The 26780-nt window shown below is 49.6% G+C and overlaps 1 protein-coding gene and 1 long non-coding RNA gene across 9 annotated transcripts in view; one reads left to right on the top strand and one right to left on the bottom strand.

Annotated features, from left to right (window-relative positions):
* BCL6 (BCL6 transcription repressor) overlaps window positions 1-26780 on the top strand; it is a 50365-nt gene that overhangs the window by 19303 nt on the left and 4282 nt on the right. The window contains exons 2-8 of one of the 8 annotated variants that reach the window (XM_035710160.2): window positions 4580-4730; window positions 18685-18723; window positions 19556-19727; window positions 21242-21463; window positions 23279-24250; window positions 24786-24970; window positions 26427-26594. In XM_035710160.2, the coding sequence (XP_035566053.1) occupies window positions 19567-19727; window positions 21242-21463; window positions 23279-24250; window positions 24786-24970; window positions 26427-26594 (1708 nt within the window). In that variant the 5' untranslated portion in view covers window positions 4580-4730; window positions 18685-18723; window positions 19556-19566. Of the gene's footprint in view, window positions 1-3539; window positions 4731-7910; window positions 8056-10519; window positions 11744-11836; window positions 12709-15695; window positions 16081-16288; window positions 17507-18684; window positions 18724-19555; window positions 19728-21241; window positions 21464-23278; window positions 24251-24785; window positions 24971-26426; window positions 26595-26780 lie in introns of those variants that run through there. The other 7 variants (XM_049105637.1, XM_025425325.3, XM_035710161.2 and 4 more) reach the window with 7 other exon arrangements.
* LOC112645812 (uncharacterized) lies at window positions 148-7813 on the bottom strand. Its single transcript, XR_003127268.3, has 2 exons — window positions 7360-7813; window positions 148-1373 (listed from the first exon to the last, which is right to left on the bottom strand). It is a non-coding gene; the product is annotated as an uncharacterized LOC112645812 (long non-coding RNA).

The raw sequence follows: 26780 nt of genomic DNA, 5'->3' as shown, positions 1-26780 counted from the left end.
TGTGTGTGTGTGTGTGTGTAGGTCTTTAACCTTAAAAAATGAGAAGATAGTACAGAGAACAATCCTGTACGCAGTTTCCCCCATTAGTAACATTTCACCTTAGTATGGGACATTTGTAACAACTGATGAAACAACACTGACACAACATTATTAACTAAAGTCCATCATATATTCATATTTGTTTAGATTTACTTTCTTTTTTGGCTAAATACTACTTTACATTAAGTTATCATGTCTTCTTGAGTTATTCTTGGCTGTGGCAGCTCATCAGACTTTCCTTGTTTTTGATAACCTTGACGGTTTTGAGTAATTCTGGTCAAGCATTTTGTAGGATGCCCCTCTACTAGGGTGTGTCTAATGTTTTTCTCAGAAACAGACTGAGGTATGGGAGGAAGACTACAGAGGTAAAGAATGATTTCACCACCTTATATCAAAGGTACATACAATCAACATGGTTTATCATCATTTGTTTGTTTGTTTCTTTGTTTTTGGTTTATCATTGTTGATGTTGACCTTGATATTGTGGCTGATGTAGTGTTAGTCTGGTTTCTCCATGTAAAATTACCTCCCCCACTCCCCTTCCCATACCATACTCTTTAGAAAGAAGTGACTATGCCCAGCTCACATTTAAGGAGAAGAGAATTATACTCTCCCTCCTTCAGGGGAGAGTGGCTACATAGATTATTTGGAATTCTTCTGCATGAGAAATTTGTCTCTTCCATTTATTAATTTTTCCCATAATTTATTTTTATCTGTGTAAAATTGTTGCCGTTTATTTTATACTTTTGGTTATAATCTAATATTAGTCTATATTGTTGCTCAAATTTGTAGCTTTGACCATTGGGAGCTCTTCAGGTAGCCCTAGTATCTCTGAAATATCCCCCCCGGTCGATGTAGGGATCTTTTGTGTATTTGTTTGGTTTCTTTTCTTCTTCTCCTCCTCCTCCTCCTTCTTCTTTTTAGCAAATCCTTCTTTTACGGTATAATCTGGGCACTAGGTGTGTTCATTGCTACTATGGTATCGTTGCTTCTAGGCCAAATATATTTAAAACTTCACATTTTAAATACCAACATACACACAATTACAATAAAATTGCATGATTCATAAGATAATTCTAGATTCAGAAACTATGAAATCATAGCACTGTGGGAGAGTGTGAGGGCTTCTACATTAGGTCCTACGGTGGGTACTGCACACAAAGCTTGTGTGTGAAGGTCTTGTTTCCATCCTGTCCGTGTACCATTAAGACTGAAGCAGAACCTCAGTGGAGAGCAAATCAAAAGTCCAAATTTGAAGTCTTCTCTGAATATAAGGCCACAGCAAAGGGCTCTTTTGCAGGGCTGCCCATCCTATCTCCTCTTTCCATGATAAGCTATGGAAAAAACAAACAGTGGATTTAGAACCAGGGTATCAGAATTCTAGATCTGACTCTGTTAGGGATTCAGAGGATGTGGAAAATGCCTTGTCTGGGCCTCAGTTCTCAATGCTATAACATCCGTAGCGTTGGATTGGATTGTTGCTAAGGACCCCTCGGTTCTAGCACATTATAGTCCAGTAGTTTTACACTGAGAGTGTAATTGACTCCACGTCTGCTGGTACGTGGGCAGCAATATCCCAGAGGGTCTAAGCCAAAGGAGAAATGGTGGTGGTAGGGAGGTCTCTGCTAATAAATAGGAGCTGTTTTATTACTTCCTGAGGATGCTGAGGTCTGTTAAAGACCTTATTTCATCTAGATAATCAGGTCTGAGAAACTTTAGACCTTTTGCTTTAAAAGAATGAAGATCAAAAAAAGTATAGGAAATACTGATTGAAAGTATCTCTTTTATTGCCTTTAAGTTTGTTCTGGAAGATCTAGGCTTTTCTTCTTTTGTTTTTAAGGGCAAACTCCTCATCTGTTATTTCCTCTAACTTCAAATAATTACCTTTAAGGCAGTGATGGCTGAACTACCTCTGAGTTTCTTACTAGGAATCTCTCTCTAGGTTTTTTTTTTTTTTTTTCCTTCCTTCGTGTGTGTGTGTATGTGTGTGTGTGTGAATGTTATGACATATTTTTCACATCCACATGGGGCCCAGTGGCTTAAAGACTGCCTGCCCAGTTTACAAGTGTCATCTCCTTCCTATCATTGACTGGGACAGTTTCCAAAAACAAACAGAAGGAAGAAAAAAAAAAAAAAAGAAGAACAATAGTGCTGAAAAGACACTTGGGAACTGTCACAACTGATTATGAATGCTAGAGATCCAAGGTACAAGGTCTTAGAACCTGTCTCCTCCAACTCAACGTTAAAAATCTTCAATTGGTTTTTGGACCTACTCAGCATAACCCCAGACTTTGGTCTACAATTGGTTAAAAATTGATAGAGGTGAGGATTCTGGGACTGCCTTCTTTATTTAGTTTAAATTTTAACCCCTTCCCCCATCCCAGGTACACATACAGATTCAGCTCCTGTCCATCCCTCCCATCTTAAAGTTATGTAAAATATGTATTTGGATATAAAAGTATAGAATTTAGGACAGATAAACATCATGTAAATCATCGGGGTTATTTCTTCACACGGCGGAGGAAACTGAGTCCTGACAAGTGGTTTTGCTCCAGGTTCCAAAAGGGAGTTCCAGGCAGAACTGTAATTAGAAGCCAAGGGTTTTTTGGCAACAAATCCAGGTTTGGGTTTTTTTTTTTTTTTCTTCCTACCTCACACCATGCCCCTGCAGAGTTACATGTTTGTGTGTGTGTTTGTGTGTGCGTGTGTACATGTTACATAGACACTGACATGTAGCAAACATGCGCGGAGCATCTGTAGTCTGACCTCAGGGAACAGTGTAATGACTCGAATTTCAGGCAGCTGAAAGGTTTCTGCGGGTGGAGGTTGAAATAAACAAGAAAAGCCACTGTGGAGATGTGAATGGAAAAGTACCAGGACCCAAGCACTCCCTCCCTCCGCACATTCTTCCGCTCTCCGGCTCTGCCTGCCATCCAGCCGGCTTCAGATAGGCTTCTGCATGGTCAGGTGTACAGAGGGCGGTGTGGAGAAGAAGAGAGAAAAAAAAAAAAAATGCAGGCACAACAAGCAAATCAAGTTTTTCCACTTCTAGCCTTAGGTAGTAAAGACAGCTAAGTACCGGGAGGCAGCCGCAGGGAGGGTGGGCCAGCTACCCAGAGTTTACAAACACTCCAGTGCTTTCCTCTCTTCATCCCTTCCTGGTCCAGCTGCTACTTTCCTTCATGCTAGAGTTTCATAGGAAGTGAAAACCCTGCTGTTCAAAACAGTGATCCAATGCAATAAACAAATGATTAGGTGCCCCCCTCATCACTTCTCTATTTTAAGCTCCTGATATTTGTTTCCATTTAAAAAAAAAAAAAAAGTGAGAAAAGTGTGGAAAATCAGTGTTTGGGGCGGGGAGGGGGTACTCTGAGCTAGGCTGAAAAGGTTTCTAAAGAAAAAAAAAAGTCTCAGAATAAAACAGGCTGAAAGCAGGCAGCATATGGATCAAAATTAAACGTTGACACTTCTTTTTCAGAAGGTAGTAGCTGGAAATCATCTTCTGTTTTTTCTTTTACGGTCTCAAAACTTTCTGCTCGATTCCTCTAAAATATACCAAGAAAACTCTTTTCTTTCTCCAAGGATGATACAGGGAGCTTGTTTACAAAAACTCTAAGTGAAGGATTTGAGAGAAAAGGAATAAGTAAAATTGTAGACAGCAGGTAGACAGCATCTCCCACACCCATCAGAAGCTGTGTCGAGGACCGCAGCACAGGTGACAAACCTAAGCAAACCCAAATGTCCATCAAAACTCAGTAGTGACATTATGACTTGGGAGTTCGTTCTGAGAACGAATTTACAGTTTCCGAGGAACCCAAAGCAGCCTTGCTTTCCCCAATTCTGCCGGGAAACAGGACACCCTCCTCCAAAGCCAGGTAGTCAGATGGCCTTCATTCTCTGAAATGACGCTGGACCATCAAATGCAGATCCATTTTGTTGTGTCCAGGGTCACACAGGCCTCTGGTGAGGGCCAGCCTGTCCTCTTGATGAGGGAAGCCTGGGGGTGTTGAGTGATTGATCTGCAAGGTTCCCTCCCAGTCTAAAATCCGTAATCCTGAGAAGTGATGACTTAAAAGATCTACCAACTTTCAAGGGTTCCTGACAGGTAAAACTGACTTCCCGTTTGGAGCCCCCTTAAAAAGAGGGCAAGACGGTATTTATTCCAAGGATAGCTTCCTTTTCAGCTATGATTGAATTTTGGGGAACTGGATGCAAAATCCGTTCCTTTCCTTAAATAGATGTAATATTAGGACCAGGCTATTTTATTCGTAACAAAGCTTATATTTACCCCACAGCTGCGATCAGGAACCTATTACTATGCCCAGTCCACTGGGCAAAGGGGCTGGCCTGGTCTTCCACTCTGAGTATTAATAGCCAGTGACAATTAAATCATAGGACTGGTTGACACACAGTCCCTCCAAGTCTACAGGAATCGCTCATAAGACCCCAGACATGGAATCTCTCTTTAGAGCTTCTTAAGGATGATTTAAAAGAATTTGAATATATTCAAGTCAATCCTTCCTTTAATCCTATAACATAGCACTGCTGGAGTGAGGGAGCCCACACAGTGATGCCAACTGGCTACTGATGGGGAGAGATCAAGAATGAGAGAAAGAAGGACAATCTGGAAGAAATGCAACTGGCATAAAATTTGACAGTTACGCTCCTAGGATTTGAAAAGAGATTGAGAGGTGGGTGCACAATTTTCCTCACTGTTCATTCAGTAGAGAGAAGGGGATCTACCTAAAGTAAGTCTCTAGCTTCACAATATTTTCAATATTGTTTTTCTTTTAACGGTGTCCTTCTGATTAATTTCTTTCAATGTAAACACTGATTTGGCAAAACAAAAACAAAAACAAAACCAACGGGTCGGTCGTAGAAATGTGGGACTCTGGCACTTGGGCCCAGAAATAATGTGCTGAGAAGGTCTGAGGTCCCCGGTGGTGGGGTTAATTACCTATAAAGCAGGCCTGGTGGGTTTTCCCTCCAAGGGCTCCCAGAAAAGAATTTAAAAGGGCTGAGGTACAAGAAGGGCGAATTCCTTCCCATCCCCCCTTCTGGCTAGTTCTACTGCCAGTGGGAGCAGATTTCCCTCTGCTCTGCAGCGCCCCCATGGGGCTAATATTGGAGTGGCAAAGAGAACGCAGGAGGGACAAACTGTTCAATCAAGGTTGGGGTAGGGGGCTGACCCAAGGGGACCAAAGAGGCAGGATGCCAACTCTGATTAGAAAAGTGGCCAAAGACCATAAAAGTAATTTCCATTGTAAGATCAATAACAGGGCAGAGCCATACATTTCACGTTCCAAACCATATAGAGATACACCTGAGAAACCTTCAAGTTCTCTTACTGCTCTCAAAGATAGAAAAAACATCGCACCTATAAATGCACAGAGAAAATCGCTTCAGCAAAATCGGGGTATCATTTTGAATCCAGTGGAATTCATTTAAAACTCTAAAAAGGAAGGGGAAGGAGACAATAAAAAAGCAGATAGTCCGCCTTCTGGCAGAATGAATCTGCACTTGACAATATCATGTGTCTTTGGGGGTAAAATGTTCATTTCAACAACAGTGACAGGATTAGGCCTATGTATATTTTTCAAAAAATCCTTTACAAGACAGGCTTTTCTGCAGAGGCTGCAGTAATCCATCTGTCAATAAGTATTAAAATATTCAGATTTCATAGGAACAGACACTTACGCATATTTCCTAAGCTCCAGACCTTGTGGAAAATAATCAACCCCTTTGGACCTCTCCCCGTTCTAAAATTCCCAACACAGACTTTTAAAGGGGGGCAGGGAGGGAGTGCACTGACAACAACACTTTCAGCCACAGATCTGAACTTCTTCCGGACTTTTCCCCGGGAAAGAGATCCCAAATATCCCAGGAAACGGCCCGCAGCAATCTCTTGACAGCTCTGCTCACTTCCCATTAATAAACCCAAATTCGAGATTGGGAAAGGTAGACTGTTTTGGGACGTTATCTTTTTTTTTTTTTTTTTTGGAAATTAACATGTGCAGAAATTTTGTGGAACCTTTAAGAACTCATCTGTAATTTAATGAGTCGCCTCAAGGACTCTCCTAGCCAAGGCTCAGAACAGCCTGACCTTTGAGAGCTGCTTCTGGTCCAAACATTTTGGGTTAATTCTTGAGGAATCTGAAATATTATTTTCCCCTCACACCCTTCTTTTAAGAGAGACACATAAAAGAAACAAGAGTCTCCCTCATTCGGGGATGAGTAGGAGGGGAAAAAACCCCAACCAACATTTAAATAGGGAAACTGGCAGTTCTGAATAAACAAACCGAGGCCCACAGTGAAATGATTCTGCACTGCATTTGCCTTTAAAAAGAAAGGGAAAAAAGAAAAGAAAGAAAGATCCCCCCCCCCTTCTCCTCCTCCTCCTCCTCCCAAGTGAGCTCCGAGGCTCAGAAGCCTGTGCTGCGTGCGGAGCGCGGTAGTTGTAGCACAGGCTGTTCTAAATACACGCAGTATCTGTGATACTGGCACGGCAGGCCTTTAGAATTCCCTCCGGCTCATCTCTTAAACACAGACAGAAGAGATTTTTTACCACGACCTTGAAGCCAGCCGGGGGGGGGGGGGGGGGGGGAGCGCGGAGGATCAAGCCCTTTCAGAAAAAAGCAAAACACAAACATGCATCTGGCTCAGATAATTTTGTAGCACACACGCGTCCACACACCCAAAGACACACACGTTTCTTTCAACAAGAAATTTCCTAACAGTCAACAATAACAGAAAGAGTAAAACCCACCACTTGCTGTCCTGGAAAGAAACAAACCAAACCAAAACAGATCCTTTGAACACGTCCCTCAAGTGCAGGAGAGCCTCCTCTCAGTTCAAAGTCCAAGGGGAAGAAGACCATCGCACACTGTCCTGCCCCCCCACCTCCACCCCCACCCCAAAAAAGTGGGGGATGGGATTGTTCCATGCGATCAAAAACCGAAGCTGTTTTCAATCGTATCCATATGAAAATAACACCTCTTCTTTCAAAACGCTGGAGACATTAGAGAGGGATAGAACAAAACAACAAAAACAAAAACCCCCAAAAAACAAGAGAAAAACCACACACACAACAAAATCCAACCGATGCGGGATCCTACTATTTACGTAACACCACAAACTTGCAAAAGGCAAAAATCAGAAGCAAAAAAAAAAAAAAAAAAAAAAAGAGAGAGAGAGAAATCCGAAAATCATCAAAATACAACCAGAAAAAAAAAAAAAAATCCCAAGCCACCACATCAACAAGGAAACAAAACAAAACAAAACCCCAAACCGTCCCAAATAAAATAAAGCAAATGAACGCACCGAAAACTGCTTGGCAAATATTTTTCTCGTGGTGCCTAATATTCTAGCTGGAAGGAGCTGTGGGGTTTATTGTTTTTTTTTTTTTTTCTTTTTTTTTTTTTCTCCCCCCTCTTACTCGCCTCTAAAGCTACTATATATAACAGACTTTTTCCAACGGGCCGAACCTCTTCGCTCCCTTTTGTGTGTTTAGCTCGAGGAGCGGAGTTTATGGGTAAGAGAGGAGGAAGGCGCCCCAGACCCCGGGAAAGCGCAGCGCACTCCCCCTCTTATGTCACCGAATAGCAAATTAGTTCTCAGAATTCCAGAGGCCGAGCTTTGCTACAGCGAAGACGCCGACGTCACAGAGGGGGCGCCCACGTGACGCTGGCGGAGCGGGCCGTACCACCGCGCGGGGCCCGGGGAGGGGGGGCAGCCGTCTGCGCCCTCGGGCCGCCGGCCGGAACCTCCAGACCCGGGGCGCCCCGCCGCCCGGGACCGCGACGTCTCCCGGGAACTGCGAAAACGGTGCGGCTCGGAGGGCTTTCCATGGGCCGGAGGGGCCGCAAGTCCCGGAGAGCTGACACCGAGTCCTCCCCTGCCACGTAGCAGTGGTAAAGTCCGCAGCTCAAATTCCGAGAATTGAGCTCTGTTGATTCTTAGAACTGGGGTTCTTAGAAGTGGTGATGCAAGAAGTTTCTAGGAAAGGCCGGACACCAGGTGATTATTGCTGTTGCTGCTGCCGCTGCTGCCGCTGCCGCCGCCGTCGCTGGTGCCGCTGGTGCCGCTGCCGCCGCCGCTGCTCATGATCATTATTTTACCTTTTAATTCTTTTTTTTTTTTCCGCTCTTGCCAAATGCTTTGGCTCCAAGTTTCCTATGTGTATCTATTGATATAAATGTATATATTTATTTATTCTCGCTGTCAGGTGTTAAAATAAATGCCGAAGATTAGTCCCACGTCTCTCCCACTCTAGGATCTAGATTTTTATATATTTATTATTTTATTATTCTTGTTGTCTTTGAAGTGAATCGGCCGGTTTGGGGAGGCTTTTTGCCACCCTCCCTGGTGTTGTTTTGGTTTTGGAAGAGGAGGTGGAGGAGAGGAAGGAGGGGAGTTAGGGGGCGGCCGGAGCCGAGAGGACGAGACCGCGCTTGGGGTGCTGCGGGCCAGGCTGGGGGCCGTGTCTGGCCCCAGACGGCGGAGAGGACGCGCGCTCGCGCTCGCGCTCTTGCTGCTGCTGCTTGCGTACGGCTTGTGATCTCGCTGGATTCGGGCGGCTGTGTTTTTTTTTTTTTTTCTTTTTCTTTTTTTCTCTCCCCTCTTTTCTCGCTTGCAAACTGCCTTCCTCGCTCCCTCGCTCCTGCCTCCCCTAGCCTCCCTCCCTCCCTCCCTCCCTCCCTCCCTCCTCTCTCCCTCGCCTCTCCTTCCTTCTCCTCTCCCGTCCTCCTGGCTGACTCCGGGAGGCCGGGGAGGGAGGCTGCCCCGCTCGCTCGCTCGCTCGCCCGCCCCGCTGGCTCCCTTCCACCGGCCTCGCTCCTCTCGATTCCCTGCCTCCGAGCCGAGATTTGGGAGGAAAAATGCAAGCGAACTCCTCGGGTTTTGTTTTCCTCCACAACCCCCCCCTCCCCTTCTCCTCCCCAGAAGCCCAGTTGAAGTATCGTTTCTACTATTTCCTTTTAGAGCCGCGATCTTCCTAACGAGATCCGAGTGTTTTGGTGTCCCCTTACCCTGCGTTTTGGGGGAGGTTTAGCTTGCCTGGGGGGGGGGGCGGGGATGTTGAATACTTTGAAAAATTATTCTTTCTTGGTTGCAGTCGAGGGAGTCGGGAACCCCCGCGCGCTGCCTCTCCCCATCCTGGGGAGAGAGACCGGTGGCGGGACAGGGATTTGGGGGTGGGGGTGGCCAAGGGGTGCGCGTTTGCACCTGCGGTGCCGTTGAGCGTGCGGGGACTCCGGGAACCTGCGCAGGACGGCCCAGCCGAGCGGGAAGGTGGCGGGATTTCTGGCGGCCGCGGTGTTTGTGTTTTGGGCGCTGCGTGACTCGGTGTTAGCTCCCAATGGCTGTTCCCCCGCCTCTCCTAAATTTTGCTTTATTTCTTCCCATGGTGCGAGCTTTGTAAAAAGGACGACCGCAAGCCGGGGGGAGAGTAGCCGACGTCAGGCTTCAGCTTCCCGAGGTCCTTGCACCGGGCGAGGGGAGAAACAAACAGCCCCAGCCCGCGTTCCTACGTGCAAGACCCGGGAGGAGAGGAGGGCACTCTGCGGCCCCGGGTGGGGGACCCGGCGCGGGCGGAGGGGGCGAGGGCGCGAGAGGGAGATCTTTGTGAGTGATTTTGCAAAAACGGATTGCGAGGTTGGTTGGATTTGCAACCTGTGGCTCTCCTCGAGGGAGTAAGGAAGGGGGAAGGCGGCGGCGGCGGCGGCCCGGGGCGGGAGCGGGTGGGGAGTTGGAGCCTCGGAAATGGGGCGCGCTCTTGGGCAGCGGGTGCTAGGGGCCACCCCGCTGCGGGATGTCGTGACCGTGGTCAGCGTCTTGGGAACTGTGGATTGCGTTGCCTTTATGATGCCGTGTTATTGGAACTCTGGCGGAAAAAAAAAATGGAGCTAGTGTTACAATGAGTTGTAAAGCTCCCCCATGGAAAACAAAAACACAACTCAGTCGATGAGAAAAAAAAAAGAATTGAAAAAGACCCCTTTTATGGGGCACCCCTTTTTTGCAATGGGTAAGAGTCGGTGGTGGGGGTCCAGCAGATGAACAGGGAGAAAGACCCCAAGTAGGGTAACTGGAAGTCAGGCTCTGGTACTGGGTCCCTGACCCCCACAGGGAGCTGGTCATCTCTCCCCCACCTCACCAGCACCACCAGCCACAGGAAACTGATTTTTTAATGGATTTTTTTTTCTTCCATTCAGTATATAGTTTCCAAGAGGAAAATCTTGTAACTCTACTTTTTTTTTTTTTTTGAGTAAAGTGAGTATCAATAGACGCTTTTTTTTCCCCTATCAAAAAAAAAAAAAAAAAAAACTGGGGCAGGAGAGAGGGAACCAGGGAAAGGGCTGTTTAGAAATACAGTTTGTGGCTCTGAGCGATGCCACCGGCTTCCTCTACAGAGACAGCCAGTTTCCCTTTTTCTTTGCAAGGTGTGTGTGGTTTTAATAAATAACTTTAAAAAAAATAAGAAGGGGGCCGACAAGATCTGTCAGGAGACAGGTATCTATTTTGCTCACTATTTACTACCAAGAGCCTTTGGCACTGGAACAGAACCTCGTAAATCTGCAGCCCAAGTTGAAGTTCATCTGGCCCTAGTCCACACGCTATTCCTGGAGGTAGCAAACATGAGCTCAAAGGAATGAGGTGAAATCACATTCTTGCTTTAAAATATATACTTTTTTTTTTTTTTGGTTAAGGAGAAAAGAATATTGTCTCTGGGGGAGGAGGAAATGGAAAGAGAGCACCAGGAGATGGGGCATTCCCTCGCTAAAATGATTGCAGTTGGGTTGTCAGGCTGAAATAGAAACCTGTAGATGGGAAATATCCCCCCCCCCCCACTTATAAATAGAAGTTTCCAAATATCCTAGTTGGAAGACTTTCCAATACTGCAGGCCCAAGCATTGGCTGATTTTAAGGGTCTGTTGATAATGACAGTAAGGGCCCAAGCTGTTGGTAAACCGGGCAGCTAGAAGGAGAAGGAAGCCAGAAGAGGGGAATTCTCCTATTGGCCTTTTCTTCTGTGCTCCATTAAGAAGGGTTTTGCCCCATGCTTTCTTGAAAAGACTTTTCAATTTATTCTGAGTGTGCTGGACAGGGATGGGACTCGGAACTCTTAAGCTGTCGTTTGCTGAGCCTTGAAGAGTTCCAGTTATTGGTTGAGTAAATGGTAGCCAGGACTAGATGTCAAAATCCTTCCTTCCCTCTCTCCCCTGCCGGGTAGCCACACTCACAACCCACTTTATTGTGAAAAACTTGAGGAGACGCAGAGGCGGTAGTGCGGCAGCGCCACCCCTTGGTGGGTGAAACTCTCCTTTTGCAAAAGTCAAATATTTGAAAAACATTGTGAAATGACCTGATGAGGATTTTTTTTTTTTCTTTAGAAAGAGGAGATAAAACTAACTTCTAAAAAAGGCCTCTGTAGGTGATTTCTCAAGTGGGAGGGAAAGGGTTGCTTTCCTGCTAGGATAGTGTCATAAGAGACAAGTCCGAGCGTGTGTGTGCGCGCGCGCGCGTCCGCGCGTGGGGAGGGTTGCCTAGTTGGCCTTAAGTAGGTGACTTCTCCAGCCGGAGATGGCCACCTTCCCCCCTGGACGTGACTTCTCGGAGCACCCGAATTCTGTTGCCAGTCTGACACTGAGATGAGGAAGGAATGTGTTGGTGTAAACCAGTGATCGCCGGTCCTGGAGTTTTGCTGGCGGTGATGGTGGTGTGGATGGGGGCTGGGTTGGGGGCGGGGGGACGGAGGTTTGCGGATGGCGCGGGGCAACCGTAGGCTGGTGCGTAGCTGGGTCTGGAGCCTCCTGGGAGTCGCAGCGGTGTGCGCGCGCCGGTTGCCTGCACTGCGCAACAAGTGGGAATGCCGCCGCCGCGATCTGAGCGAGGCTGCTGCGTGGTGGCGAAGGCGGCCCCTTTCTCTTCGCCCCCCTGGAAGCCCGCAGTGGCTCTTCCCAGCCCCCCCCCCCAGCCTTCCAGTCTGTAACCCGCAGCCCCACCGCAAGACCGCACTCGCCCCCCCCCCCGTCCACCCCCCACCCCTCCGCCTCGGCGAGCGCTGGAAGCCTGGGTGGGACCCTGCCTTGGCCTCCAGGCCCTCTCTCCGCGGGCATCAGAGTTTATTTCCGACTTTCTTTGCTGGTCGACCAGTGCTTGGCAAGAAGCTCTGCTAATACCTTCGAGTGCCATTCTGCTTTTTGAAGACGAGCGCACCCTTTCCTTTCCCTTCTGATACCCTCAGCCTTTCGGGCTGGGAGGGGAAAAAAAAAAATATCAACGTATAATACAGGAACGCAGCTCCAGAGACCGCGTTGTGGTTGCTAGAGGAGTGAGCATCGGGAAGAACGGAATTGCATCCAGTAAATTAAATGTTTTGCAGCGTTGCCTATAGAGGCGACCTCCTCCCGCTAACAGATCAAAAAAAAAAAAAAAAAAAAAAAAAAGCGGAGGGCAGTCGGTAGTGGAAAGCTGTGGCTGCGCGGTGCTTTTCGAACGGACTGAGTCTGCCACCTAGTGGTAAATCGTAGCCGAGTCCCCCCCCCCCTTGCCTGGGGCGGTGGACCGACCCTGTCACCTTCCAGGTCTCCAAGTATCCTGAATGCACGGGTGCTAGGGCTGACAAGAGAGGGCAGCATCCAGTGAGGATGACACGCGGCTTCCAAAACTTTGGTAAGATGGATGAAAATTTAGGAAGCCTCCAGGTGCTCGCCCTGTCCACCGAGGCTCAGAGAGGGCCATCCGCCTCCTTACGAGAACCTTTAATGAGATAACCCTTTTGAACACACCCAATCTGCCGTTTGGGCGTCTCCCAGGGTGAAGTGGGTAGTGGAGAGACACATGGGGGTGGGGGGGAACTATAGGACATAAACTCGTTACAGTTGAGGAAACAGGCGGCCTCATGAGAGGGGAGGGCCTGTTGCCCGTGCCTTAGTACCCTAACCTGGACCAGATTTTTGCCTTTCTGAGTTCCAGGTCAGTGACTTAGAGTCAAAGGCTAGTGTATCTCCGCTCCGTTGAAGTATCTAGGAGAAGGGAGCAGCAGTAGGAGAGGGCCAGGGTTTTAATGTCTCAGGTCAGCGTAGCTGGAAACAGTTCCCCAGATGCCCTGGAGAACTTTTAGAAAGTATGCCATAAGATTTTCAGTGACAGGCATGGGTGGACAGCCTGCTGTAGTGCTGAGCGGTGGGGTCCCAGGCCTTTGAGGGGTGTGTGTGGGTGTTAGTGGGTAACTAAGTCCCAGTCCCTAGACTTGCAGAGATGTACCTCGCTTCACAGGAGGAGGCTCACATTTGGCCTTCTGAAATCACCTTCTTTCCCTTCCTTCCAAACTGCTTAGTGGCTTGGCCAGAACCCAGGGCTGTGTGCATGTGCGTGTGTGTGTGTATGGGGGGGGGGGGTGTCATATGGACAGGCAGAGTGTAATCCTCGTAGAATTTGGGCCACAGCAGCTTCTTATTAAGCGAAGTTTTATCTTCTCTGAGCTCAAAACTTAGGGTGGCAAAGGCACACAGGGGTGCCGGCGACCCCTAGCGACGGCCCCGGCGCGCGCCCGCGGGAGATGCTGCGGTCCGAGGGAATCCAGTTCAGCCTCTCCCACTGCGGGAGCTGTCGGAGGCCGCGTCGGAGAAACGCGCCTCTGTTCGGGTTGGAAACGAATCTGGGGATGTGTTTGAAGAGCGGTCAAGTTTGACTCATCGCTTTCCAAGGACAGTTAGTGCCTTCCATCTTCATTAACGTGAATAAAGACCTTGGCTGACTTTCGTCCAGATCGGATTTTTAAAGGCATTGTTTGCTTGGGGACATCATGCCGCTCCCCTCCCCTGGCAGCCTTTTTGCAAGGGCGGAGCCCAGTCCAGCCTGGATGGCCGAGATAGCTTTGCCCGGGGACGTGGTTTGCGGGCATTGTCTGCCGGCTTTTTCTGGAAGGCTGTCGCGAGCCGGGGGCATGGGGAGCGTCCCTTCTGCAGCTCCTCTTCAGATCGTGATGATAAAACACATCCCTCTATTTTATTGCATTTCCTAGAAGCTTGCAGGCTTGAAAGAGCGCTGTTGGCAGGAAACGTGATAGAAATAAAGTCAGGACATAATGTCCCTGAACACCTCGGTCACCCAGAGCGACTGCCGAGGCTACCGCGTTATCAAATTCGCTTTCATGTGTTGCCGTCTCCTCTGCCCTCCCGCCCCTCGGTCAAGAGAGCGAAGAGTGTTTCACCCTTAAACCCAAAACAGCCGCGCGCTTTGACCCCCCCCCCGCCCCCCCCGCCCGGCTGGACCACCGCGGCGGAACTGGAGCAGCTCGTTGGCTGAGCTGCGGCGCAGAAAGGGAGCGCGCCGGCGGGAGCCCTGATGCTGGCTGGTTTCACCACGGCAGCTCCAGCCCCATAAAATTTCTCGTTCCTGCCCCTCAGCAGTGCTTTGCACTTCCAGGTTCTCCTCTGCATTTCTCGGCGAGTTATCGGAGTTATTAGATTACCACTATAATCCAACGGCCGGCCGGGATAGAGAAGGGGCGGGGGGAAGGTGGGGCGGGGGGGGGGGGGGTTGCAAAAGGCGTTCTCCAGATCTGGAGACTGTGTCTAAAGTAGGTCAATGGGAAGGAGAGGCGGGGCTACACGGGGCTTGTCGGCTTGGAGCCTTGGTGGAGGGCTCTCCCTAGTGTTTAGCCGCGGTAAGACATGAGTAGGTTTGAGCTCCCGGAACCACGGGAGCCCTAATTTCCAATAAGTGCATGTACTTAATTTTAACTTCCCTTCCTAGATACTCACCCCACTCCGCATTAAATCTCAACCTTCGCTTTCACCTTTATTACACCGGGCGAAGGGATGAGAAAGTCTCAAAGTGCGACTCTCTGAGGCCGCAGAGGCCCAGTCCTCACCGACCGGCCCGACCCGCCTCCGCGGCTGCCGGGATGCGCCGCGCGCTCTGACGCCCCCCGCCGGCTCGAGGACTGGACTGCGGCCTCCGGCGCTGCGTCCTTCCCGCCCCTCGCCCCGGGAGATTCCTCCCGGAGCCCACGGCCGGCGCCTGCAAGGAGAGGGTGTCCGGGGCTTAGAGCCCCAAGGCAGGCCCCGAGAGAGCGAGGCATCCTTGGAGCGCGCCCGCGCGCTGGGGTCAGCGCCCCGGCCGGCCCGCGGGAGCCTAACGGCGCCTCTACGGTTGCGGGGAAATCGGGTTCCGAAATCCCGAAACCTGGTCGGGTTCGGCCTCGCAGCTCCTTTTCTAAAGACTTGGGGGCGGAAACTGAGCCTAGCAGGGCTCCCCTACTTGCCAGCGTAGGCGGAAGGGGCTTTCGGTTTGGTTTTCCTGCGCGTCGGCCGGGCGCGCGGACGGAGACCCTCAGCGCGGGGACTCGCTGCTGCCTGACCTTGACGCCCGGCTTCACCGCCCTCTTAAAGGGGGCGGAGGCAAGCAAAAGGCAAAAATAAATACATGACTCACGAGGCGAGCAAAGGCCAGAATTGGGCAATTTTTGAAGTCATGAAATGAGCCTCAGGTTGGCCCCGAATTCCTGGGTTCTAGATGGGCTCGGCTGCTAACTTGCGCGAGTTTCCCCATTTATAAGACTGTTGCGGGGGGTGGGGGGTGGGGGGAGGGTCGGGTGAATGCAGAGAGCTGGACCCGCGCGGGCGAGGGATTTAGGGGAAAGTGCGCCTCCCCGCCCCCCCGTCCCCTCCCCTCCCCGGGTGAATCCCCGGCGGCCCTCGCGGCGCAGGCGGCGATCCTGGCGGCCGTCGGGGGCCGGCAGCTTCCTGGAAAGTTACTTCTCGTTGGAGCCGGCGATAGGCAGAGAGTGTTCTGTGAAATCCGCTGAGCGGAGATCGACTACGTTCCGGGAATGAGAGGGCTGTGCCATTCCCCTCACTAGCCCCTGCCTTGACAGCGTAACAGGAAAAAAAAAAAAAAAAAAAGGCACACACAATGTTAGCTACCGAAGTGCACGAAACGTTGTATTTGAATGTCACCAAATTAAGGGCTGCCACGGTCTCTCCTCGGGGCCTCCGCGGGGGCTGCGCCCGGGGGTGGGCGGTCCCTGGCGGGCAGGTACGGTAAGGTCGGGCTGCGCGAGGCCGCGGGCAGGGCTGGGGCCGTGCAGGTGTGCGGGAGGGGATGGATGGGGCCTTCGGACCGGCTCGCCCTCGCTCGTCCCCCTCTCACTTCCTCTCTTGTCTCCACCTTCTCCTGCTGCTGTCTTCTCTTCCCTCTCTGCCTTTTTCTTTTTCTTTTTTTTTTTTTAAGAGGGAACGGTCCCTCTTTTTTTTTTTTTTTTTTCTTCTCCAACTCCTTTGGAAGACCTGCCTTCTCCTCGAGGTGCCTAATTGAAAATCCAGAGCTCCTGAAAAGGCAGCGGGGAGAAAGTGTGTGGGCGGAAAGACGACGTTTAGGTGTCGCTTGGTGGTTCCTGCGGCTGGGGGCGGGGTTGGGGTCGGGCCAGTCCAGGTCTGGGCCCTTGCACTTGTCAATTCTCTTTTGACAGCTCCGTTATCTTGGCAGTTTGTTTCTGTGTTAGGAGTGTTGTGTGCGGCGTCGGTGGAGTGGCTGAAGCTAGGTAAAGGAGTTTGTCCAGGACTTTGCTGGAGACTAGCTTTTAGACTCGGGCAAGGCTTATCCAGTGGAGTCTCAGTGGCCTTCCCAGTAAATCAGGGCAGCTATAAGGATCCCATACAATAACGGATGGGAAAGGGCTGAGTGGTCTGTGAGAAACAAGGCAGCTGTTAGGTGCTTCCACACTTGCAGCATCTAGAGGGAGGCATGGCTTCCCACATCTACCATAACACACACTCGCTAGCTGTGGGGTTTCCTAAGATAGAGCTAGCTGAAGGAGGAGTGGACTTAATAGGGATGTGGGCCTCGGTGTATGTGCCTTTGCTTTTGACCAAGCCGGACAGACACTGAGAATGAAAATCGCCCAGCCCCAGGGCCTGGCTGACAAGTAGACCCCTGGGAATAGGGAATGTTTTGTTTGTTTCAATCTGCAATATGGAGTGACTCGTTGCCACTTGCCAAGGTGAAATGGCAAATCTGGGCTTCCTATGGTTCCGAAAGTCTGTGACTGGGAATTCGCAAGCAAGCTGGTGGTTGAAGCTGGCTAAAGGACAGCTTTAGGTATTCCAGAAGTATTCAGGGGTATCTTTCATGAGGGAAGAGGAGACAGTTTATAAATGAAACTTTCATGTGTCTTCAGCATTCTTTCTCAACAGAGATAATCATTGAACTTTGGTTAGGACCCATCTGGTGTGTCTTTCTTTGCCCATCTTGAGTTAGGATGGGAGAGGAGGAAGTAGGTTCTTTCAGTCTCTTTCTGTCCTCTCCCTTCCCCCCATTCCCTTCCCTCATCCTCACTCACTCACATGCACACACTAACCTTGAAGCCGATGGGATTGAGTGACTGGCACTTGGGACCACAGAGAAATGTCAGAGTGTTTGGTTACAGACTCAAGGAAACCTCTCATTTTAGAGTGCTCATTTGGTAAGATTCAGCAGCCTGGAATGGGGGCAAAGTGTTTGTGTGGGGGAAGAAACTTAAAAATGAGATTCACCCACATTAGGGTGCTGTCTTGCATGTTCTACAGCACGTAGGCTGATTTGGAAAAGGCACAGGAATTTGAGCCAGAAGACCTAGGGCCGGGCCACTAACCATCTACGTGGCCCAACATGACCTCCCTGGCCTCGGGCCCCTTTACCCGGAAAATAGCTCTAAAGGGCTACGCTTTTAAAAAAAAAAAAAAAAAGGAAAGGGTTGGTGGTGGAAGAGGATTCAGATATTGTTTTGCTTTGCAGCCCACATGTGATCATAAATGAGAGTCTTACACCTGTGCTTTAAAATTATTTTGTTTTAGAGAAACCAATTTGGAGCGGGTACATATTTCAGGAGTGCTCCCTGGCCAGTTCTTAGCTAAAGCACGCAGTTAAATATTTCACCAGCAGGGGGAGCACAAGCTTGGAAGTTTGTAGCACTGTATCTGGTCTTAGACCCAGGAGGGAAAGAGGAAACTTTGAAAAAAGACAAAAATACCCAAGGAAAGCAAAGACTCGCCATCTCTGGGTTTGTTCTGCAGATCCTGTATTTACTCTTAAATATTCAGACAGTCAGGAATTACTGCCTGGCTTTTTGTCCTAAGCAAGCCACTTGAACCCGTGAGCCTCAGTTTCGTCACCAGAGAAATAGGGATTAGGATATTGACCCAGTAGACCTCGAGAAATCATTCTAAGCCTTAAAAGATAATATTTTAGTAGATTTTGGAGATTGTTCAGAGTTTTAGGCCCCCGAAGGATCATTCTCATTAATATTGAAGGAATCACTTTTCTTATATTTTTCTTTCCTACAAACACAAGTGGCCTTCGGATGATATGCTTTTTTTCTACTTTGAGAAAGGAACTATATGTATATATGTACCTGTAATTAATCTATGCAGTTGTGTTCCCAGTACTCAGGGCAAAAACATGATTATTGCATAGCTCGGGTGCCTGTTGTTTCCGTAAGAGCAGAGCTGGAAAAATGTTTGCTAGCTTGTGGCAAAACCGCTCCAGCTGGCAGACTGCAGCTATCAAAGTAAAACTAAATACGTGTGTCCTAAAATAAGACTATAGTGGACAATCTAACATTCATGGAATCAATTTCTGTTTGCTTTTTTCTCTTCCTTGCAGATTTTAAGCAAAATTTTGGACTGTGAATCAAGGCATTGGGTAAGTGAATCTAATTATATGCTTTAAAATTTTGTGGACAAACTGTTTCTTTTGAATTTGCCGATGCATGTGTTACTGTGAACTTGGCCGCTTTTCATTAGCCGAGATAAAGGATAGCCGATTCCCTCTCCCTCACCCCTTTACCCCTGTGTTAGACTATCTTAACTCTTGTGTGATCTTTCATTCCTTCACTCGTTTCTCGGTTCGGATCCAAGGTAGCCACCTACTGTGCACCAGCAGTGTGCTAGGTGCCCGAAGTACATTCAGACCATTCTAAAACCTAAAAGAGGAAAGAACAGATGGTGGCTGGGATAATGAAATGAGATCCTGCCGAGAATAGCTGCGATTTTTGAGAACCTACTATGGACCAGGCACAGATCTCTAAATTTTACAACCACATAGGTATTACTCCTCCCATTTGGAGAAACCGAAGCCCAGAAAGAGTAAACAATCTGCCCCGAGTCACACAGCTAGCAAAAGATAAAATAAAGCTGGCGTGCTAACCTTCAAAACGTGGTTTCTCTCCCTGTAACACACTCACTGCCTCTCGACGCTTGGCAGAGTATTCGATATGTGGGAAAAGGCACGCTACAGCTATTCATTCACTTCTGCTTTCCCCGAAAGGGCCTTCTATTCCAACTCGTTAGAGAAAGATTATTTCCCCGTCTTACAGATGTGAACAGTAATGCCCAGAGATGGGCCGAAGACCAAACACAAGGGACCTCGGTTTGCATACCATAGGTTAGCAGGCTGTGCCACCTGGTTTCACACCCCGGCTAAGCAGGAACCGGGTTCTGGATGACTTACAAGGCTCCGACCCTTTTCTTTCCAGGTGAAGACAAAATGGCCTCCCCGGCTGACAGCTGTATCCAGTTCACCCGCCATGCCAGTGACGTGCTTCTCAACCTTAATCGCCTCCGCAGCCGTGACATCTTGACTGATGTTGTCATCGTGGTGAGCCGTGAGCAGTTCAGAGCCCATAAGACAGTCCTCATGGCCTGCAGGTGAGGGGTCTGGAGGGGAAAGGTGGTTGTGTAAAGGGGAGCGCTGCTGTGGGCAGGCCGGAAGGCAGGCCGCCTGGGCCTTTTGCTCTGTTGGGAATCACGTCTCGTTTGTCTCCAGACGGCCAGCACATGGGCGGCAGGGCAGAGTAGGTTCCCAGGAAGCGAATGGATGAGCACACTTTTGGAGAAAGAGTTTCTGTTCTGTGGGAAGGGAGGGAGTAGAAATCATATACCGTCTCGAGAAAGGATGTGTTTGGGACAAGCAGAATAACTTTGGTTAACCAGTGAAAAAAGGAGAAGGGAAAGAGGGTTTTACAAAATTGTAAGCCAGTGAATGTGAAACCTTTTGTCCTTTTAGCCTGTAACTGCATGTATTTGATCCCGTGACTGCCTTTCCAGGGGTGTTTCAGGCTATGTGTGTGTAAGTAAGGGAGAGGGAGCCAGCTGATTCTTCATATTTGTCAAGTATTTCGAGTTCTCGGAGCTGGTTCATATTACATCATCTCCCTGGATCTGGGCAGAGGCCTTCCGTGTTATGCAGGCATAATTACTTCCATTTTATAGACAATAAAATGAAGGCACACATCCGTGAACTGATATAAGGCAGGGGAGCTCTACTGCTAGCGGAGACCTTACTTGACATCTACATCTACGGCGAGCACCTGTGTTTTAAGAGTGGCGCGAACAGAGGTTTACAGAGATATAAAAGGAGTAGAAAATGCTAACCGGGTGCTTCCTCTGTGGTAGGCATGCACCACCCTCTCAGGGAGACACTATTGCTCAGGAAACCAGGGTGCAGAGAAGTTAAGTATCTTGCCCCAAGTTGCACAGCTACTTGCTGGTTAGAGCTGGCTCACAGCTGGCAACCTGTTCAGAAAGAGCAGAATCGAGATGCCAGCCCCAAATCCTGACTTGTAATTGAGTACTTGTTCCTCGACCGGACAACACGGTCCCTGGAGGCAAGGCTTGAGGTTTGACTTGTGTCTCCCAGGAATAATGACCTTAGGAGAGTCTTCAGACTTTTAGAAAATCAGTAGACTGTAGACATAGGCACTATTTTATTTATTTATCATCAATACCCAACTTGTTTCCAAAAACAGACAATGGCATTTTAAAAATAAGGATCATGTGTTGGACTAGGAAGAGAAATGCTTATCTCAAAGTTATAGACTAAAAATGGTTCCTGCAAATGAGTGCTAAATTTCACTCTGGTAATCCAGGCAGTTAAAACTATAAGGAAAATAGCTTCTGTGACTTTGAGAAAATCATTTAACTTCTGATCTGTGTTCCCCCATTTGTAAAGGGGAGAATGATAATGTCTACCTTGCAAGGTTGTGAGGAACACAGGATAATGTATGTAAAGTGCTTAATGACTCTCCGGCATTTAGTAAGCTCTCCATAAATGGCAGTTATTATTAATGGCCATGGAAATTCTGGACCGAGGCCCAGGGGAGAGGAGCTGAGCCTTGACACTGACTGTAATTGATCACAAATCCTGTGTGTTTGTTTTACAGTGGCCTGTTCTACAGCATCTTCACAGACCAGTTGAAATGTAACCTTAGTGTGATCAACCTGGATCCTGAGATCAACCCTGAGGGGTTCTGCATCCTCCTGGACTTCATGTACACGTCTCGGCTCAATCTCCGGGAGGGCAACATCATGGCCGTGATGGCTACGGCGATGTACCTGCAGATGGAGCATGTGGTGGACACCTGCCGGAAGTTTATCAAGGCCAGGTGAGCTGCCACGGAGGTAGAAGCCCCTGGAAGTGGAAGGGATCCCAAATCCTTGATAACGCATGCATATCCACTGTCGTGCACCACCACCTACATTTCCGCTGGTTTTTGCATGCTTCTGCCTCAATTCTTGCACACCAGACAGACGCTGCTATCCAGATATGCCCCGTGCATTCCGCTCTTGCTTTCTTCCATTTGCCTGATAATACCCTTTCCTCCCACCCATCCTGCCAGGCCAAGCTTGGAAGCCGACTCCTCTGTGGATGTTTCCATGATTGCCACTCTTCCTCCCTCAGCTCTTATTCTGTATTCCTAAGACTTTTGCCAGTCCTTCAGACCTTCTTTCTCTTTTAGGCATTTGCATGTGTGTTTTAGTTCCCCTTTAGACTTTTATATAATGATTTACATACGCGCCTTAGTTCCCTTCCCAGGCCTTGGGCTGCTTTACTCAGCATCCATGACATTCCAGGACGTTTGTTGAATCAAGTTGAGTTCACTGGGTCTAATCTCTTCCTCGAGGGCCAGTCAGACTTGACCATCGTTGAAAGGTGAAGAACCTGAGAGAGCTCATCGAGTGAAGGGCTGTGCTAAGTGGAGCAGAAACTCGGGGCTTGACTTTTTTAGAACCATTTGATTTAGCTCCCATAGGGTGATTGCCTCCCTTACCAAACAGAAGGGTTTCCAGCCTGTGTTTGAACCCCTCCAAGCCAGGAACCCAGTGTTCCCAGAGCCACACTGTCTACCTTGGACAGTTAGAAAGCTCCTCTTTATGGCAAGTTGAAATCTGGCTCCCTTAACCTTTCCCTGATTGGTTCTAGCTCTCTTAACTGTGATCATGTTGAGCTGGCCTATTTTTCGCCCACATAATGTCCCTTCAAATATGTGCAGCTAGAGCTCGTTGTCTCCTGTGGGTGATAACAGTAGCAAGATCACCATCGCTGTCATTTACGAGTACTTTCTCTGGGTCAGGCCTTGTGCTTGGAGCGGTTAAGTAACTTGCTCCAGGTCACATAGCTGCTAAGTGGCACAGCTGGGATTGGAAACCAGGTCTGGCTGCTTCAGAGCCCGGCCTTCCTGGACTGACAGACCTTGCCTGTCCTCCAAAGGAAACTCCCCCAAGACTCCAGTCAGCTTACGGGGCGAGTCCTTTCTTCAAGAGGCTACCAGCTTGCCTCTGACCCTCCGAGTCTGTTTTGTATAAATTCTTCCTTCTCGGAGTCTCAATTTCTATGTGTGTCAAACAGATACAGTAATGCCTTTCTTCCTTTGCAGGATTTTGCATGGATGAAATAAGGGCTCTGAAAGCTTTGCATTCTGTGATATCTGAAGAATTACAGATCCACGCACATACATACATATGTGGCTTAAACATGTGATGTCATATATGAGCAGGCACAGATTGTGTGGCTGACTTGCGGCCTTTCTCTGGGTCTAGTCTTCCACACTGATCTAGGTTGCTCTATTTCTAGCATAAAAGCCTTATAAACTGAGCAGCCTGGGTGGCTCAGTGGTTGAGCACCTGCCTTCAGCCCAGGGCATGATCCCGGGAATCCAGGATTGAGTCCCATGTCGGGCTCCCTGCATGGAGCCTGCTTCTCCCTCTGCCTGTGTCTCTGCCTCTCTCTGTCTCTCATGAATAAATAAAATAAAACAAAATAAGCCTTATAAACTGTATTTCCCTACCTCAGAGCCACATCCCTCATGTCTAGCTGAGCCAGCCTAGGTGTGGCTACGTACACCAGTGTCACTTGGAAAGTCCTCTCTGTTCAACAGTTCTGATTTGGAGGCCTGTGTCTCCTCTGTTTTCTCCTGCAGTGAAGCAGAGATGGTTCCTGCCATCAAGCCTCCCCGTGAAGAGTTTCTGAATAGCCGGATGCTGATGCCCCAAGACATCATGGCCTATCGGGGTCGCGAGGTGGTGGAGAATAACCTGCCGCTGAGGAACGCCCCTGGGTGCGAGAGCAGAGCCTTTGCCCCCAGCCTGTACAGTGGCCTGTCCACCCCGCCGGCCTCTTATCCCGTGTACGGCCACCTCCCAGTCAGCAGCTTCCTCTTCTCCGACGAGGAGCTGCGGGATGCCCGGATGCCTGTGGCCAACCCCTTCCCTAAGGAGCGGGCCCTCCCCTGCGATAGTGCCAGGCCCATCCCTGGTGACTACAGCCGGCCGGCCATGGAGATATCCCCCAATGTGTGCCACAGCAGCATCTACTCACCCAAGGAGGCAGCCCCAGAGGAGACACACAGTGACATGCACTACGGTGTGGCCGAGGGCCCCAAGCCTGCCGTCCCCTCCGCCCGGAATGCCCCGTACTTCCCCTGTGACAAGGCCAGCAAGGAGGAAGAGAGGCCCTCCTCGGAGGATGAGATCGCCCTGCATTTCGAGCCCCCCAGTGCACCCCTGAACCGCAAGGGTCTGGTTAGTCCACAGAGCCCCCAGAAGTCTGACTGCCAGCCCAACTCGCCCACGGAATCCTGCAGCAGCAAGAATGCCTGCATCCTCCAGACCTCTGGGTCACCTCCAGCTAAGAGCCCCACCGACCCCAAAGCCTGCAACTGGAAGAAATATAAGTTCATTGTGCTGAACAGCCTCAACCAGAATGCCAAACCGGAGGGGCCCGAGCAGGCCGAGCTGGGCCGCCTTTCCCCTCGAGCCTACACTGCCCCGCCGGCCTGCCAGCCACCCATGGAGCCTGAGAGCCTCGACCTCCAGTCCCCAACCAAGCTCAGCGCCAGTGGGGAGGACTCCACCATCCCACAGGCCAGCCGGCTCAATAACATCGTCAACAGGTGCTTTCAGAGGCAGTCAGGGCCTGGGGTTCTGGGGTTCCCACGGGGTCACTGCTTCTGATGGATGTGTTCTTTTCTTGCCTGAATATTGGGTATATTAGAGGTGTGGAGTAAGTACCCATTGACTCGATTAGCCTCAGTAAGGAAGCATATTAGGCTTCTGTGTATTTTGTCATAGCAAAAAAAACTCTTATCTATGGTAAAAGAGCATCCCGGGAATCCCAAGGGCAGCTCCTTTGGTCTTGGTGTGGCACAGTGATCTCGTACTTGCTTTGGCCTGAGTGGGCCAAGAGACTGTAGTACTGAGGGGAAGAAATTGGCCTGGGCTGGGGTTTTGGTCCAGTTTGACTCCTTCAGTGATCTCAGGGCATATGCCATTTGGAGGTGGGCTGAAGGAGAACTCTGTGGCCCCAGATGCAAAGTGAGGCAGCCCAGCTGCAGCCTCTGGGCTCACCAGAGCACAGGACAACATCCAGGCTGGGTAGAGTGCTTTACCCTCTCCAGCTGCTGAAGCTCTCTTTCCTCCTGCCCACAGGTCCCTGACAGGCTCCCCCCGCAGCAGCAGCGAGAGCCACTCACCGCTCTACTTACACCCCCCCAAGTGTACATCCTGCGGCTCGCAGTCCCCACAGCACGCGGAGATGTGCCTCCACACCGCTGGGCCCACATTCCCCGAGGAGATGGGGGAGACCCAGTCTGAGTACTCGGATTCCAGCTGTGGTGAGTCCCTCTGTCTCCTTCCTTTCCCTTGCCAGGGAGAAGGAAGGCCCCTGCCTCTGCTCCGTGGGGTTTGCATTCCTGTTTCACTTATGCATTTGCCACTGACTGGGAGAAGTCCTCGATTGGAAGGTCATCGGCACTTAAAATCACCAGCCCGTTACTCCACTCTTGGCCTCTTGAACCAGGCTGACCTGAGCAAGGGATGAGATATTGGAGTTAATCTGGGGTAATAGCAAATGACCAAACAGCCTTTACAGTGGCATTCCAGCAAAGATAGCCTGTGGGACCGGCTCTAACTCCCAGAGCTTCCTCGGTCCCTCGGGACCCAGCTGCCAGTACTGACCCGTGTAGGTTCAGTACTGCTAGGCCATGTGTTCTCTAAGGACAAGCGGCTGACCTTACTTATTTCTGTGTCTCCCATACATCCTAAGGACTTTCTAACATGCAGTAGGTACTCAGTTAATGTTATCTGAATTTGATTAGTTGAACTGAATGATTAAATTGAAGTTTTGGATGCTCTGTGATTGGCATCCCCAGTTTTGTTTTTTGTTTTTTGTTTTGTTTTTTTTTTTTTTTTTGATAGAAAGGTCTATCTTTTCCCTGAATCTCTGGCTGCAGTAGGATAGCCCAGTCATTCCTAATCAGGGGTGAGCCACCATGACATGTCTTTTTCCAAATGTTATAACAAAAGGGAAAAATCAGTTGCTTATCCTGTGAGATTTGGCACACAGTTGTGGACATATAGTTCGGAGAGCAGGGACTGTCCCCATCTGTCCCCCTGGCCATTTGCCTTGTCTCTGCCTCCAGTCCCTTCTTGTTGGGCTGCCGTTTCTACTTCTATCCTTGTTGGCTCTCCCAATCTCATAGAAGTGTTTGGGGGGGGGACACGAAACCCAGAGAGATATGAGGTGACCCTGTTCACCATCACTTCCTCCTTTAATGATCTCCTAGTATCATTGAATTTTATATCTTACATTCCTACAATACCTTGTGATACACAGTATGCTCCTGTGAGGTAGGCAGCACTGGGGTTGACTCTCCTGATCTTGGAGATGGAGACACAGATAGGCTCAGAGAGGTGAAGGGTCTTGCTTGAGGGCTTCTGTGAATGAATGTAAATAAAACAATGAACTGATAAGAAAAGTCAGTTTTCAGAGGTCTCTAGAGAAGGAAGAGCCCTGTTGAGCGTTCCTGAAGCTGGTGCAGGCCATACGGGTACCTGTTGGTTTGGGTTTCCCTTCTGTACCTTAGTATTCAACTCTGTCTCCTTCCTCCTCCATGACCCAGACTCTAAATGCTCAGAAACCTTTGCCCCCGGCTCTTAGGAATGTCAGGTGGGGTGGAGATTGGGGCGTTCAATCTTGCACTGAGGGCAGCGGCAGAGGGGAGTGGCCTTGGAGCCCTACCTCCCTTCCCTGTTCTGACTGTGGTACCCCACTCCCCCCACCCCCAACAGAGAACGGGGCCTTCTTTTGCAATGAGTGTGACTGCCGCTTCTCTGAGGAGGCCTCACTCAAGAGACACACGCTGCAGACCCACAGTGACAAACCCTACAAGTGTGACCGCTGCCAGGCCTCCTTCCGCTACAAGGGCAACCTCGCCAGCCACAAGACCGTCCATACGGGTATGGCCCTGCCCCCTGCCCCCCAGCTGGCCAGGGTTACTGGGGGTGGGATGGAGGGGAGGACCCTAGAGAAAGCAGTGTGGGGCCCTGGTCCCCATTGGGCTGAGGCAGCGAGCAGGCCCTGCTTTGAACCGGATGTGGGCCTAACCCTGTCCTGTCTTTGCTTAGCGACTTATCCACTCCCTG

The sequence above is a fragment of the Canis lupus genome, chromosome 34 (assembly GCF_003254725.2).
Source record: "Canis lupus dingo isolate Sandy chromosome 34, ASM325472v2, whole genome shotgun sequence".
NCBI classification, from domain to species: Eukaryota; Metazoa; Chordata; class Mammalia; order Carnivora; family Canidae; genus Canis; species Canis lupus.
This window is presented reverse-complemented; position numbering and strand designations above follow the sequence as displayed.